Consider the following 17,083-nt stretch of genomic DNA (forward strand, 5'->3'; position numbering starts at 1 on the left):
CAGGTGTCCTAAGGAAGGGGGGTGGTCACGTCGTGTCTGCAGAGGCAGAAGCCTCTGAGAAAAATCTTTCCTGGTCTGTCACATGGAGGCCAGATGGAGATGGTTGGTCTTGTGCCCAAAGGAAGCCGATCTGAGCTGCCTTTCCACTCAGGTTAGTTCAGACGAAGAGCAATGTGTGGAGAGGATCCACCCACCCGAAAGCTCCGCCCCCAGTACTGCAGCCTTAATAGTCCTGTAATCGGACCAATTTTTATCCGCACTGGGCCACAATACAGGCTCGTATTTAAGGGAGCCAAGATCCAACAGGTTTCACCACTGTAGCATATTTAAACTACCCTCTAAGAGGAACTCTATGCGAACAGCATAACTTCAACAAACAAAGTAGGCTCCCAACAATGTGTGAAAAACCGCAGCAGGGTAAACATTTCAGTGAGGGTCAGTATGGCACTGATTCACTTTACAAAAAGATGCAAACTGCGCAAGTACAAAAACCTCTTTGAGTCCTTTATTAACGTCTGGAGATGTGTGGTACATACAATTAACAGCATCACACCAGCTACAGAAGTACAGATAACCAAGAATGTACTTCAGAACAAGGATCTGAGAGCAACTTACGGTGTTGCCTGCTCTGAACCTCCACAAAAACCCAGTTCTGACACACGCAAGACAGACGATATAACAATTTCACTTGGGAATGGTTTTTTTTAAAAAATGACAAGAACTAATAGTTCAAACCCTTTAGAGTGTGAGATGTGGCAGCTCGCTTGGTGCCGTGGCACTGCTGTAAAAGGCCAACGTGGGCATTTGAAGGTCAGGCAGAAGAACCGAATGGGGTGGGTGGAAGAGGTTTTATTTTCAGTGTAGAGAGATAACAGATGGTCCGAGTGGATACTTTCAGTCCAGGCTCAGTATGGGGCCTGCAGGAATCCACTAGATAAATACAGTCTATAAACCGGAAGGCTGAAAAACACCAGCCAGCCATCCTTGTCATTGCTTCCAACTGATGGACACTGATGCATCCGGAGTCACTTATGACACAGATCAGGTTTAACAGGGGTGCACCCGAACGCAAGAAGGCAGCTCACTATGTCCAGTCAGCTCTGATCCTTTCATGCCCTTGGATGTCATGGGTTCCTCTGCTTTCACACGGGAACTAAGGAACACTTCCTTTATTTCAATGTTCCACTTTGGAAAAAACCAAAACCCTCCCCCCACCCCCACCATCATTCTTCATAAATTTGCTTCCAATCTCCTGATTGTTCTGGGTCTAGACTTTTTCCTTTCGCTTCAATTTGGACACTTTTTTGACAGTCCCGTTCTTGTTAAGCAGCTTCAGGACACGGTCTTTATGATCTAAAACCTTAAGCATGGAGTCTCTGGCTTCACTGATTTGATCCATCACAAGTTTACACCTCTGCATATTTCCCTGAAACAGAAGACATTGCATCATCAATCAGTGACCATGAGGATAGTACAGCTTTTAAAAAACTGCTTGCCTTTGGGCAGAGGCCATGTTGAGGCTTCCACAACAGAGAAAATGTCTTCTTGTTTCTCAGGAGTGCAGGCTGAAGCACATATGTTTTTACTGAAGATATGAGGGAGATGGGGGGAAATGGGAGAAGCAGGGCTTTACAGAAAGCAACTTCATAAAGTGGATGATCAGAAGGGAAGGGGCGCACTCAAACCTGTATCAGTTCGTTTATTCGGTGGAGATCATCATCAGTAGCTGCTTTTTTCTTTGGGATAATCCCTTCCTGCAGGTTGGTAAGTCTTTCATAGACATCATGTTCTAGATTCGTCTGCAACACACAAAAGGGAGGATATCATAAGCTTGGAAATATTTTTCTATGTCAACCCCAGGCAAATGAACCCACCTTCAATCACCTTTGTAAACTGTCTAAGAGGTGTTTGGGTGACAACGTCCTTTCTCCTAAGGACTAAGATACTAAGGTTTAAAAACAGTAAAGGGGCTGGGCGCAGTGGCTCATGCCTATAATCCCAGCACTTTGGGAGGTCGAGGCGGGTGGATCACCTGAGGTCCAGAGTTTGAGACCAGCCTGACCAACAAGGTGAAACCCCATCTCTATTAAAAATACAAAATTAGCTGGGCGTGGTGGCGCATGCCTGTAATCCCAGTTACTCGGGAGGCTGAGGCAGGAGAATCGCTTGAACCCGGGAGGCAGAGGTTGCAGTGAGCTGAGATCCCGCCATTGCACTCCAGCCTGGGCAACAAGAGCGAAATTCCATCTAAAAAATAAATAAATAAATAAATAAATAAATAAAAACAGTAAAGGAAACTGATCAACAAAGATTTACATTATAATTTGCCATAGTTCAGAGCCTATCTTCAAGGATAACTTTTGAATACTGCCTTGAATCCACAATTCTTCTGAAACACAAGTCTCCAAGTTTCATAGAAGTGATTTCTGCTAAGTCAGAAGTAGCCAAGGCACTACATTTTTTAGATACTGACAACGGACAATGTTCTTCAGGTCACTGCTACTGAAAAGGAAGAACTTTATGAGGTTGTTGCCTCCTCTTCACCTGCTGGTGAAGGAGGGATTCTTGCCCTAGGGTTATAGAAATGGCCAAACATATAAGATCCAACACTGGACAGATAAGATTAACAGCAGTTTATGAGTCACAGATACAGTCATGCTCTGCTTAATGACAGGGATACGTTCTGAGATATGTCTTTAGGAAATTTTATTGTTGTGTGACCATCACAGAATGTACTTACACAAACCTAGATGTTATGAACTACCACATATTTAGACTATATGATAGAGCCTACTGCTCCTAGGCTACAAACATGTACACCATGTTACTGCAAGGAATAGTGCGGGAAACTGAAACACAGTGTTAAGTATTTGTGTATCTAAACATATCTATACACAGAAAAGGTACAGTAAAAATACAGCATGACAGATTAAAAATGGTAAAGAGCACTTACATGAATGCAGTCTACCAGGACTGTTAAGTTGCTCTGTGTGAGTCAGTGGGTGAGCAGTGAGTGAATGTGAAGGTCTAAGACGTCACTGTACACTACTGTAGGCTTTATAAGCACTGTGCCCTTAGGCTACACTAAATCTATTAAAAATATTCTTCTTTCTTCAATAACAAATTAACCGTAGCATACTCTAACTTTTTACTTTATAAACTTTTAAATTGTTTTAAACTTTTTGACTCTTCTGCAATAAAACTTAGCTTAAAACACATATTGTTGGACAAATGTGGATACTGTTGGGCGGTTACAAAAAATATTTTCTTTCTTTGTATCTTTATTCTATAAACTTTGTTTTCTTCCTTTTTTTGAGAGTGTCTTCTCTGTTATCCAGGATGGAGTGCAGTGGTGCGATCATGGCTAAGGGCAGCCTTGGTCTTCCGGGCTCAAGAGTTCCTCCCACCTCAGCCTCCCAGGTAGCTGGGAGCACCACTACACCCGGCTAATTAAAACATTTTTTTTTGTAGAGACAGGGTCCCACTATGTTGTCCAGGTGGGCCTCAAACTCCTGGGCCCAAGCAATCCTCTTGCCCCAGCCTTCCAAAGTACTGGGATCACAGGCCTGAGCCACTGAACCTGGCCCCTTATGTTCTATTAAAAAAAAATTTTAACTTTTTATACTTGTTAAAAATTAAGACACAGTACAGCCTGGGCAACATAGTGAGACCCCGTCTCTACAATTTTTTTTTTTCCCGAGAGGGAGTTTTGCTCTTTCACCCAGGCTTGAGTGCAGTGGCATGATCTCTGCTCACTGCAACCTCCACCTTCTGGTTTCAAGCAATTCTCCTGCCTCACCCTCCCGAGTAGCTGGCATTTACAGGCGCCTGCCACCACGCCCAGCTTATTTTCGTATCTTTAGTAGAGACAGGGGTTTCATCATGTTGGCCATGGTCTCGAACTCCTGACCTCGTGATCTGCCCACCTCGGCCTCCCAAAGTGCTGGGATTACAGATGTGAGCCACCATGCCTGGCCTCTACAAAAAATTTTAAAAAATCAGCTGCGTGCAGTGGCTCACACCTGCAGCCCCAGCTGTTTGGGGGTGCTGAGGTGAGAGGATTAACTTAAGCCCAGCAGGTTGATCATGGCTGTAGTAAGCCATGGTCGTGCCACTGCACTCCAAACTGGGTAACACAGCAAGACCTTGTCTCAAAAAAAAAAAAAAAAAAAAAAAAAAAAGAACAGGAGAGAGGGAGAGGTATGCCTCGGTCTCTGAATGATGATGTGTGTGACTGGCTTACCTGAGTAATATTGGAAATTGGAATACTGGAAGCTGGCAGGGAACTGGAGCCTACTACTCAGCAAGGAGCAGGAATTGTGTGCCTGGTCCCTGTGGTATGAAGGGTTGTTTGCCTAGGAGACTTCATCTGAGGGAGCAGAGTTGGGAGGAGGGACTCTCGGTTAGGCCGTTTGAGGCTCCCCCTATTTCAGATGTCACAATATCACATAACACTGAATCTTAAATTTAGGTCTTACATCACAGTTGTTCCATATATTTTGGATCTGGATACCAGAACTCAGATATATTTCAATTTTAATCACATGTAACTGACACAGTGTGATATTACATAGCACACATAAAAATTCTATCATAACCCATGTTAGCTGGGAATGCTTCAGAGTTACTTTTAAAAAGTTCTATGAACTCAGCTATCTGCAGTGTCTTCTCCTCTCTTCAGCATGATGAACAACTGCTAGAACTCCACCTACCAGCTGTAGTAACTGGGCGGCACAGAGGTGGACTTTCCAGCCTTGAGCACGACAGGATACTCCTTTCTGATTAGCTATTTCCTGCAGCATAGCTTTCTTCTCCTCTGGAACCATAAAAAATAAAAATACATGTATTTCAGTGTTTAAAAAGGTAAATGATTTGTGTTCGAGCAGTGTAAATGCCATTATTTTAACAAGAATTTTATTTTATTTTTTTTTGAGACAGTGTCTGGCTCTGTCACCCAGGCTGAAGTGCAGTGGTATAATCTCAGGTCACTGCAACCCCTGCCTCCTAGGCTCAAACGATTCTCCCACTTCAGCCTCCCAAGTAGCTGGGACTACAGGTGTGCGCCATCATGCTGGGCTCACTTTTGTATTTTTTGTAGAGATGAGATCTTGCTATGTTGCCCAGGTTGGTCTTGAACTCCTGGGCTCAAGCAATTTGCCTGCCTTGGCCTCCCAAAGTGTTGGGATTATAGGCATGAGCCGCCGTACCTGGCCATAAGAACTTTTTTACTTGAGGTAATGGTTTCATCTAGGAGAGGCAAGCCAAGAGGACACCAGGCTGCTTACTCCCCTCCTTTACCTCCACTAAGTGCTACCTCCTAAAGCAGGGCTGTCACTCAGAGAGAAGCTTGCCACATGTCAAGCCAGGGCCTCCCCCATCTCTAAAGCCCTGGCTCAAACATTTTGCCGGAAGAAGTGGGCTGTAAAACAGATACCTTCTAATTTCTTCCTGAAGGAAGTGAGTCCATTTGCAAGAATGTGAAGAAGTTCAAACCTAAAGGTGCTCCCCATAACAGTGGAGGCTGTGGCAAAGGGAATTGGGGGAGATTTGTGGAACTAATGAAGATATAGCCTAGACTATGTGCAGGCTGGTTTGAAGGAAAGAACAAAGCATAAGACAGCTGGGGGAGCCTTTCCAAAGGCAGAACAACTTTATCAAATCAAGGAAGAACCCTTCTTTTTCTGTTTTTGAACACTGTTTATCACGAAAAGGTGTTTAATTTTGTCAAATTTTCTATATTGATTGATACAATCATGTGATTTTTCTTCTTTAGCTTTTGTTGTGGGTTGAATGGTTTCCCCCCCAAAAGACATGCTGAAGATCCTTGGTACCTGTGACTATAACTGTATTAGAATGTAATGTAGTCTGACCGCAGTGGCTCACACCTGCAATCCCAGCACTTTGGGAGGCCGAGGCAGGTGGATCACTTGAGGTCAGGAGTTCGAGACCAGCCTGGCCAACATGGTGAAACCCTGTCTCTACTAAAAATACAAAAAATTAGCTGGGTGTGGTGGTGGGCGCCTATAATCCCAGCTACTCAGGAGGCTGAGGCAGGAGAATTGCTTGAACCCAGGAGGCGGAGGTTGCAGTGAGCTAAGATCGCACCATTGTACTCCAGCCTGGGGGACAGAGCGAGACTCCGTCACAAGAAAAAACAAAAAAAAAAGGTAATTTGGTTAAGAAGTCATACTAGATTAAGGTGAGCTGTAAATCCAATGACTGGTGTCCATACAAGGAGGGAGGGAGACAGAGAAGTAGAGAGAGAGAGAGAAAAGGAAGGGGAGAGAAGGAGAGAGAGAGAGAAAGGAGGATGGGAGAGGCAGAGAGACACAGGGAAGAATGCCATTTGAAGATGGAGGCAGGGACTGGAGTGGTGCAGGTGCAAGCCAGGAACACCAAAGATTGCTGGCAATCACAAGAAACCAAAGAGACAAGGAAGGATTCTCCTCTACTGCTTTCACAGAGAACATGATCCTATCAGACCTTTATTCTGGACTTCTAGCCCCCAGAACCATGAGAGAATAATTTGTACTGTTTTATGCCGCCCAGTTCACAGTACTTTGTTATGGCAACCCTAGGAAATTAATAAGGCCAGTTAATATGGTGGATTACTTTGGTTTTCAAATGTTGAACCAGCTTTGCACAGCAAGAAAAAATTCTACTTGGTCAAGGTATATACTGCTGGATCTGATTTGCTAATATTTTATTAATGCATTTTTACATCTATATTCATGAGGAATATTGATCTGTCGTTTTCTATATTTGTACACTCTGTCTGGTGTTGATAGCATGAAAATATTGGCTTCATAAAATAAATTTGGAATGTCCTTGCCTATATTTTAAAAGACACTGCAGAGAAATGGATCATTACCTGGTCAGCCGATTATCTTATCAGTATGTAATATCCCTCTGTGTCTCTAGCAATTTTCTTTCCTCAGAATTTTACTCTATGTGACATTAATATAGCCACTCCTGCTTTTCTGTAAATTAATTTCATATTGTGTGAATTAATTTCGTATTGTGTGTTTGTGTGTGTGTGTGTGTGTGTGTGTGTTTTGAGACGGAGTCTCACTCTGTCACCTAGGCTGAAGAGCAGTAGTGTGATCTCGGCTTACTGCAAACCTCCACTTCCCGGGGAATTCACGCGATTCTCCTACCTCAGCCTCCTGAATAGTTGAAATTACAGGTGTGTACCACCATGCCTGGCTAATTTTTATATTTTCAGTAGGGACGAGGTTTCACCATGTTGGCCAAGCTGGTCTCGAACTCCCGACCTCAGGTGATCCAGCCATCTTGGCCTCCCAAAGTGCTGGGATTACAGGCGTGAGTCACCACACCTGGCTTGTATGTATTTTTCCAGTCTTTTACTGTCAATCTACCTATGCCACTGCATTCAAAGTGAGTTTCTTGTACACAGCACAGTTTGGACTGTGTTTTTTCACTGATTCTGCCAATCTGTGTTTAATTGGTATGTTTAGACTATTTACATTTATGACAATAACTAGTAGGCAAGGCTTAGGTCTGCCACATTACTATGTGTTTTCTGTACTTCTTTTTTGTTTCTCTTTTCTTTCCTGTGAGTTTTTTTTTTTTTTTTTGAGACAGAGTCTTGCTCTGTCACCCAGGATGGAGTGTGGTAGCGGTGGTGCGATCTTGGCTCACTGCAACCTTTGCCTCCCGGGTTCAAGAGATTCTCCTGCCTCAGCCTCCTGAGTAGCTGGGATTACAGGCACCCGCCATCATGCCTGGCTAATTTTTTTGTGTTTTTAGTAGAGACAGGGTTTTACCATGTTGGCCAGGCTGATTTTGAACTCCTGACCTCCAGTGATCCGCCCGCCTCGGCCTCACAAAGTGCTGGGATTACAGGCGTGAGTCACCGCGCCTGGCCTCCTGTGAGTTTTAGTCTATCTTGATGTATTTATATATATATATAATTTATATGTTATTTTATAGGTGAGGCAAAATAGCTGCACTAAAGTTTCATAGTCAAGAGGCACTGTGTAAAGGAGGTTAGTATGAATATATTGAAACAGAAGATTTAGGGATCATAAACCTTTCAGCTGTCAAGTTATCTTTCTTGAGATAGTTTTTGAAGAGCGAGTCCCAATAAGCATTTAGACTCTTGTAGTGTAGCTTGAAATGCTACCAGGCAAATTCCTAAATATTTTTTCTATGGAATTCTTGTGGCATGAAGAGATGTTTAGTGGTTCATATCCTACTTCCACTAAAAGGCAACACTCCTTGACCTCTGGAAATCTCACCTTCTTTCCAAACCTCAGAGTACACTTGTGAGGAAGAAAAGCTGGGAAATGTAGCCGCCTCTGTAATTCCATTCAGAGACTGAACTGTTAGCATCTCCACCTCTGCTTAATTAGTCAGTACTCCATCCAAGTTAGCCTCATCTTGAGCCTTCAAGAAAACCCTTAGAGCAGTTTCCAAATGGGATTTATGTAAGAGAATGGGAAATGTGACCAATTATCTAGAGGCTCACATTTCTTTGTACATATATTATATTTGAGATTAATGGCACTTAAAGTCCATCCGTAGAAATATTTGCAGGTATTTGCAAAGTACTATCAGCATTTTCAATCATATGTGGGTTTATTAAAATGTTATTCTCCGGTTCCACCAGAACAACAGAACATTCATTGAGGGCTTACCTTAGACCACTCCAAGAGTGTTGTATATTTGTTAAACAAAAGATCTTTTGGCAGAAATGCTTACAATGCATGCGTATTTTTAGCATCTTAGGAACTACTGTGGACTGAGAACTGTGTTACACAGTAACCCAGTACAGCTCTTCCACAATGACTCTGGAAACCACAGGTATCCTCTATCAGTACTTTGGGAGCTGTTAACATGTGGGTTTTACAAAAACCAAGGCTGTCACTTAACCATTAAACTGCAATTCCAATAAATACACACAGCTTGCTAGGGCAAAGGGTGATTTTCTAGGTTTTATATTCTACAGGATATACTTAAACACTAAAGCCTCAAGATTTTGTAACAAAAATTTATGGTTTTTTTGAAACCGGAAAATTGTGGTTCTGTTTTTCTCTTCTATTTTAATTAAGTTTACACCAATTTCATGCATTAATATCAAGTGTTTCTGGGGAAACTAACCTTTGACCCGGACGTCACTGTACCTCTGAAAGTGGTGGTAAGCAGCTTTCCAGGGGTTCCGATAGTGACGAAGCAAAGTAATGGGGGGTCTTGGACGCACTGGGACATATCTCACACCTTCCTCATCTATTAAAGAGAAGACATTAAACAACTTAGTAACATTGTCAACAATCCTCAAAGTACATTTCCAGTAAGTGAGGTATGAGTGAGGCTGACTATGTAACGAGCCTCTGGGTTGGACTCTGACTTTATTGGGAAGCATCATAACACAAGTCAGCCTGTGACCATTACCAATATACTCCTTGGGAGGAGATTTGCGCTTCTCAGCCTTCACCAGAAGATTCTTGGCAGTGGACTTCTCATCATCAGTGCTGTTTGTCTCCATCATGTCACCTTCTTCTGTTGAGATCACATGCTGTTGCTTTCGAGGCTTTTTCCTTGGGGAGGCACCAGGTGGTAGGTCACTTGTAGGCATGGACAAGTTGTTTGCCAGCAATGCAAGAGATGGAGACACAGTGTTGGTAGCCAGCGGAGGAACTGCTGTCATAGGAAAAGGAGCACACATATCTGTAAGAACTCAAAGATAACAGAAAGTTTCACTTCCTTCCTTCCAGCAAAGACGATTAAGAAGACAGCACAGAGCACCAACATTTATTGTCTTCCTGTGTGTCTGGCACTGTGCTAAGCACTCTGTGGCAGAAGCAGCAAACTCCTCCCTAATAGCCCATATCTTCATCTTCCTTAGTTCCAGGACGTCCTTTGACAAGGACACAATGATATTCAGCTAAAGAATGTACTTCCTAGCCTCCATTACAGGTGTGGTCATCAAAGATGGAAGTAGAAGTGTTTTGTAGCACTTTTAGCAAATTTCCAGGAGGGAGAGAGAGAGCAGGTGTGATCTCCTTGTCTTCTTTCTGTGATCCTGGAACTCAGAGGAGATGGCTGCAGCATCAGCAGCTGTCCTGAATCAAGAGCATGAAGGTCAAATCCTAGGGGCGGTGGAGCAAAGAGGTGGAAGGAGCCTGGCATTCTAATAATTTGATGAAGTCCACACACCATCCCTGAACTGTTTGCCTCAGGACTTGCTCCAAAGGAGGTAACAGGACCTTATGAGTTAAGCTACTATTTTTCACACTTTTTAAACATAAATGCCTAGCAGGTAACCTATTAACTCATTATCGTAAAAATCATCTGAATAAGTAGGCATTATTATTATCCTCCAATTCACAGATGAGAAAATATGGCACAAGTCACACAAGTATGAAGTGGGCAAGCTGGGATTGACAGAGGCAGTCTGGCTTCAGAGCTTGCACTCTCACCGACCACAGTGTGCTACCTCCAGATAAAAAGCATGTGTTGTGAGGACGTAAACATTTGCTTGAGCTTGTATGAATCGTACATCTAGGAATTTAAAAATCATGTTAAGGGCTCACCTTAACTCTTATTTTCACTCTACCACATACTTGCCCTATTTTCCTCTACCCACTCTGCTGCCCACTCCCAACAGTCATACCCTAAACTTTCCTGTCACCATTAAATAGAAACTGCCTCACACCCAATCTGAATTTCTAGCATCCAACTCCCTAGGTAAATCCAACTCTCTTTCTAGGTTCCTCCCCTCGGTACTCAGCCTCCAGCACTTCTTAGGCCTACAAGGAACCTGTTCATCCGACCATGTTCCTGCAGTCACTCATCCCTCTCATGTCTATCCTCCCCCATCGCTAGGTCTGAACCCTATAATCACTGTATTCCTTTTCTTCCTTCATTGTCCCTTCCTTTTCTTGCTTTACTATGCTCACTTAGCAAAAGGCCAAGAGGTTAAATCCTATTCTCCAACCAGTCTGCACCTATGCAACTGAATGTCGCCAGAGGGAGACACACTACCATGCTGACTGGCCTCACTTGGACAACCCTATCTGTTAAGTCCAGTCTCTCTTGGGATGACTACTTCACACCTTCTTCTCCCTCAAACACTCGATGCCTCCTCCACCATCTGTACTCTCAGTGGATGGCCTTGCTTTCTATTTTACTGAAAAAGATAGATGCAATCACAAGAACATGTCCATCAAGTCCCACCACCTTATCTCCCCATCTCCACTGTGTCCCTATATTCTCCTTCTCTCCATGCTTTCAGCAAAGGCCAAACTCTTCAGCTACACTCAAATCCCACCCACTCGCGCCTCCTCAAACAGTGCTCCAGGAATTCACAACTTTCTCCTGCATCATCAATTCTTCTCACTCTACTGGATCATTCCTATTAACATACAAAACTCTTATTTGTCCCACCTTAAAAAAATCTTCTTGGCCAGGCGTGGTGGCTCACGTAACCCTAGCACTTTGGGAAGCTGAGGCGGGCAGATCATAAGGTCAGGAGTTCGAGACCAGCCTGGCCAACATGGTGAAACCCCATCTCTACTAAAAATATAAAAATTGGCCGGGTGTGGTGGCAGGTGCTTGTAATCCCCGCTACTCAGGAGGCTGAGGCAGGAGAATTGCTTGAAACCAGAAGGCAGAGGTTGCAGTGAGCCAAGATCACGCCACTGCACTCTAGCCTGGGCGAAAGAGCACAACTCCATCTTAAAAAAAAAAAAAAAATCTTCTTGACATCATGTCACTTCAAAGACCTTTTTTCTCTTCCTTTAGAACAAATGCCTCAAACGTGCTGTTTATATATAATGTCTCTATCTCTCCTGGCTTTCTCCTGAACTTGCCCCCAGTCATGCTTTTACCCCATCATTACAGAAAAACTGCTTTTCTCAAGACCTCTGTGACTTCTGTTTGCCAAATCCAAAGGTCACTGCTCAGACCTCATCTTCCTTGATCTCTCAAGAGCATGTGATCCACCTGATCATTCTCTCCTCTCTGAAATATTTTTGTTCTTGCAACTTCCAGGACACCACATACTATAAGTGATATTCCTACCCTGTGTTCCCTCCATTCAGCCTCCTTTGCTGGACTTTACTTCCTCCCCCATCTCATGATAGTACACTATCCTAAGACTAGATCATGGACTGCTTCTGTCTTTATCAACATTCATTCCCTAGGTGATCTGAACCACTCATCCAGGCTCATGACTTTAAATACAATTTATATATATAATGACAACTCCCAAATTTATATCTGCAACTTCATTTTCTATTCCAAAACCAGCCTCATAGATCCAACTATTTATTTGATGTCTACATTTGAAATGTCTAACAGACATCTGAAACTTACCCTATCAAAAACTAAACTCCTAATCTTTCCCTACAAAACATGGTCCTCCTGCAGGCTTTCCTAATTCAGCCAATGGCAACTCTATGGCTTCCAGTTGCTAAGGCCAAAAATCTTGGAAATTGTCCCAGATACTGTTCTCTCACACTCAACATCCAATCATTAAACACTCTTAGCTCTACCTTAAAAACATAAACAGAATCCTACCACCTCACACCACTTCCGCTACTACTACCCTGGTTGAGCCTTCATTGTTCCTGGCAATTAATGCAACAGCCGCTTGACAGGTCTCCCCGATTCCATCCCTGTTCCCAGAGTCTGTTCTTTCCCCAGCAGCCAGAGTGTTTATCTTCAGTCCTAAGTGAGTGCTTGGCACTGCTCTGCTCATACTCCCTGCTCTGCTCCAACAGCTCCCTGCCAACCCCAGCAAAGCCAAAACCTTTACAACAGCCTGTGGGCCCTGTTCAACCATGATCTGATCCTGCTGCCTGCCACTCCCCTTATTACTTAGCTCCAGCGACCTTTGGTTCTTTGCTATATTTTGAGCACATCATGCATGCTCCTATCTCAAGATTTTTGTACTTACTGCTCTCTGGCCTGGAATACCCTTTCCCCGGATATCCTCATGGCCAGCAACTTCATTTCTTTAATGTCTCTACTCAATGGTCACTTCCTCAGTGAGGCTTTCTGCTAAAACTCTTTACACATATTCCAGCCCTGGCTACAACTTTCCTTATATTTTGTCCCTGCTTTGTTTCTCCATAGAACTTATCACCCAAACATATATATACATACATACATACATACATATATAATTTAGTCATCTTTTTGCTTTTGTCTCCCTTGCTAGAATGTAAGACCTAAGAGGATAAAGCTGCATTTGTCTTACACAAAGTTGCATCGTCAGTGCCCAGAACAATTCCTGGAATAGACCCCTATAGGTTGAGGTAGGATTACAGGCAGTTTCCTAGCACAGAGAGGTAAAGGGAACCAGCAAAAAAGAGCAGGTGAGTAGCATAACTGAGGGTGCTTCATTTTTCCCTTCTGGATTACTCATGGTATCTTTCGAAGAAAGTGCCAAGGGTAAATATACCCGCAGAAAGAGATTTCATGGCAGAATAAACAGATGAATAAATAAACAGTAGATTAAAAAAACTATAGACACAACACAATCACACCTCTATCGGGCAAACAGCATGAGAAAGAAATGGAGGACTTCTCACTGAAATAGCAGGTAATACTGGGTACCAGAGCACAAATAACTTGCTTTCTTCTTTGGATTTGTTTATACTTCACACAGTTTGTATACTGAATATGTTACTTTTGTAGGAAAAACAAAATTCCACATAAATTATTAAAAAAAAAAAAAGAAAAAAAGAAAACCTCTCAAGTGACTTGACTTCTCAAACCGGAAGTTTAGAGTTAAGATGAAGTGGTAAAGGGAGAAATGAATTGTTTTAAGATTTTACTAATCACATATAGGTTTTTCAGCAACACAAATCTTACTTGATTGTATAACAAGGCAATGAAACTTGGAATAAATAGTATTAAAGCCATATTGTGACTCCTTTTACATAGTAGTATTTTCTTAATACTACTAGGCATGGAAGGAAACTATGTTGAAGGATATCCATGGGGAAATATTAATCTCTTTCATGATTTTGGCCAGAAATTAAACTTTATTACAGAAGGGAAGCAAAGCAGTTTTAGTTTTCACAATGAGTTTACTGCTTTCTTCTACTTATCAAAAACTAATGACATGCAACATCTAAAATGGGTTATCAGGGAGTCTTGGCTGAGGGTTACAGAAGAATCTGGATGCTGGAGGAGAATTAGGGAAGAGGAAGAGGCAATTGCCAATGGAGAGTATTCTATGGACGGACTTACCAGAAACTGGCCTCATGATATCCATTGGTTCTACTTCTTCTTTCACTTTAATTTCAGGAACGGGAGGGCCCAAGACGGAGGAAAGACTGCCACCCACAGTGACTGATGGAGGTGGTGCAGCTGCAATGGTGGTGATGGGTGGAGTGATGGGGACCGCTCCAGGAATGGTTGAAAGGGCAACGGCTGGTTGTGACGGGGGACTGGCTGCTGCAATCATAGTTGGAATGGTCGGTGGGGGCTGCTGGGCAGTTGGAGGGACGGCAATGGTAGGCTGATCATTATTTTGATTGGATACAGTCTCCATGGACACAGTGACGGGAGTGGCCATAGACACGTGGATTTCAGACTTGGGTTTGGCACTAAAACACAAAAGAAAAGCACATGTAGCAAATAAGAAAAAAAATGCCTTCATCTACAACATCTCAGAGGATGAGTATTTGTCCAATTATTTCTGTCCAGCACACTGCACAATTTATACTCTATTTCCTTTTTTAAAATTTTTAATTTAAAAAAAATTTTGAGACAGGGTCTCACTCTGTTACCCATGCTGGAGTGAAGTGGCATGATCTTGGCTCACTGCAACCTCTGTCTTCTGGGCTCGAGGGATTCTCCCACCTCATCCTCCCGAGTAGCTGAGACTACAGGTGTGTGCCACCATGCCAGGCTAATTTTTGTATTTTTTTGTGGAGATGGGGTTTCACCATGTTGCCCAGGCTGATCTCCAACTCCTGAACTCAAGTGATCCGCCTGCCTTGGCCTCCCAAAGTGATGGGATTACAGGTGTGAGCCACCACGCCCAGCTCTAATACTCTATTCCTTGACTTTAAAGTTTAACAAAGCAATTTTAAATGGAAATCAGGTTTTAAAGATATACTGTATGTCCTGTTCCCAAGTTTTTATAAGCAGTAATAAAATTAACTAAGAAAATAACACTTTAAAGAATCAGTCATATCGTCATAGCACAACCAATTTTCATAATATTAATGTATCTTTTCTCCCAGAATTCCTTAATATATATGTTGTCTTTGGAGTTGTTATTTTTCTGTTTTTTTTTCTTTTCTTTTTCTTTAGCTACAGTTGTAATTGAGAGGGACTAAGGTTGAGCTGATTACTAATGGCCAATGCCTAATCAACCATTCCTGTATAAATGGAATTTCCATAAAAACTCGAAAAGACTGGGTTCAGGAGCTTCTGGGATAGCTAGCACGTGGAAATTCCTGGAGGGCAGCCATGCCTGGAGAGGCCATGGAAGCTTCACGTCCCTCCCAGGCCTTATGCTTCTGTTCCATTTGGTTGGTCATCTGCATCCTCTGTAATAGCCTTTATGAAAATAGGTTAGTGTACGTAAAGTGTTTTCCTGAGTTCTGTGTGCTTTCTAGCAAATTAATCAAACTTATGCACGGGAACTAGCTGGTCAGAAGAACAAGTAAAACCACCTGGGGCTCGCATTTGGCGTTGAAAGTTGGGTGCAGTCTTCCGCATGTTCTCACTCATAGGTGGGAATTGAACAATGAGAACACTTGGACACAGGAAGGGGAATATCACACACCAGGGCCTGTCATGGGGTGGGGGGAGGGGGAGGGATAGCATTAGGAGATCTACCTAATGTAAATGATGAGTTAATGGGTGCAGCACACCAACATGGCGCATGTAGACATATGTAACAAACCTGCACATTGTGCACATGTACCCTAGAACTTAAAGTATAATAAAAAACAAAAAAAAAAGAAAGAAAGAAAGTTGGGTGCAGTCTTGTGGGACTGAGCCCTCAACCTGTGAGATCTGACACTATCTCCAAGTGTCATAATTGAATTGGAGGGCACCCACCTGGTGTCTTCTGCAAAACTGATTGGTTGGTTGCTGGGGAGAAATCCTTCCCCACTTCTTACTAACCAAAGGTCACAGAAGTTTCTGTGTTGTTGTTGAGTGAGAGAAGACAAAAACAAAAACACTTTGGTTTTTACTCCTATATTCTCAGATGAGAAATTGTATACTTGGGATTTTCAAACTATAGAAATGAAAATATTGAGTTGGACACAGTGGCTCATGCCTATAAATTCCCAGCAGTTTGGGAAGCTGAGGAGGAAGAATCATCTGAGGCCAGAAGATGAAGACCAGCCTGGGCAAAATAGTAAGACCCCATTTCTTAAAAGAAATTTTTTTTTAATTAGCCAGGTGCACTGGCATATACCTGTAGTTCCAGCTACTAAGGAGGCTGAGGCAGGAGAATTACTAGTGCCCAGGAGTCTGAAGTTGCAATGAGCTGTAATTGTAACACTGGCACTCCAGCCTGGGCAACAGAGGGACGAGAAGTTCTGGAATACAAAAGTGTAAAGGCTGAAAGGGGGGGAAAAAAAAAACACTAGAGTCTGAACTGTATATTTGAATAGGCATAAGAAAGAACTGGCTAGGCGTGGTGACTCACGCCTATAATCCCAGTGCTTTGGGAGGCCATGGCAGGAAAATCGCTTGAGCCCAGGAATTTGACACCAGCCTAGTTAACATAGGGAAACCCCAAAACTACAAAAACACAAACACTAGCTGGGCGTGGTGGTGTATGCCTGTGGTCCTAGCGACTCTGGAGGCTGAAGAGCAGGAGGACTGCTTGAGCCTGGGAGCTTGAGGCTGCAATGAGTTATGATGGCACCACTGAACTCCAGCCACAACAGAGCGAGACCCTGCCTCTTAAAAAAAAAAAAAGATAAATTACGGCAAAATATTAAAAGTTACATATGTTTGATTACTATTATTTTCTCTATTTTCTCAGACATTTACAGATTTTCATATTGAGAAGGCTTTAAGATAAAGTTGAAGATATCTAGAAAGAAAAAGAGAGAAGAGAGACAGTAAATAAGAGAGA

General features: G+C 42.8%; 1 protein-coding gene across 12 annotated transcripts in view; it reads right to left on the reverse strand.

Annotated features, from left to right (window-relative positions):
• Window positions 1-483: 483 nt before the first annotated feature.
• The window catches only part of SAP130 (Sin3A associated protein 130), an 87,043-nt gene continuing 70,443 nt past the window's right edge, over window positions 484-17,083 (reverse strand). For 9 of the 12 annotated variants that reach the window (XM_019022650.3, XM_019022651.3, XM_055380691.2 and 6 more), the window contains 6 exons: window positions 14,224-14,582; window positions 9,415-9,663; window positions 9,124-9,249; window positions 4,713-4,816; window positions 1,686-1,799; window positions 484-1,426 (listed from right to left, as the gene is read on the reverse strand). In XM_019022650.3, the coding sequence (XP_018878195.1) occupies window positions 1,268-1,426; window positions 1,686-1,799; window positions 4,713-4,816; window positions 9,124-9,249; window positions 9,415-9,663; window positions 14,224-14,582 (1,111 nt within the window). In that variant the 3' untranslated portion in view covers window positions 484-1,267. The remainder of the gene's footprint in view (window positions 1,427-1,685; window positions 1,800-4,712; window positions 4,817-9,123; window positions 9,250-9,414; window positions 9,664-14,223; window positions 14,583-17,083) is intronic. The other 3 variants (XM_063694750.1, XM_063694749.1, XM_063694748.1) reach the window with 1 other exon arrangement.

This window comes from Gorilla gorilla, chromosome 11 (assembly GCF_029281585.2).
Source record: "Gorilla gorilla gorilla isolate KB3781 chromosome 11, NHGRI_mGorGor1-v2.1_pri, whole genome shotgun sequence".
In the NCBI taxonomy this organism is placed as follows: domain Eukaryota; kingdom Metazoa; phylum Chordata; class Mammalia; order Primates; family Hominidae; genus Gorilla; species Gorilla gorilla.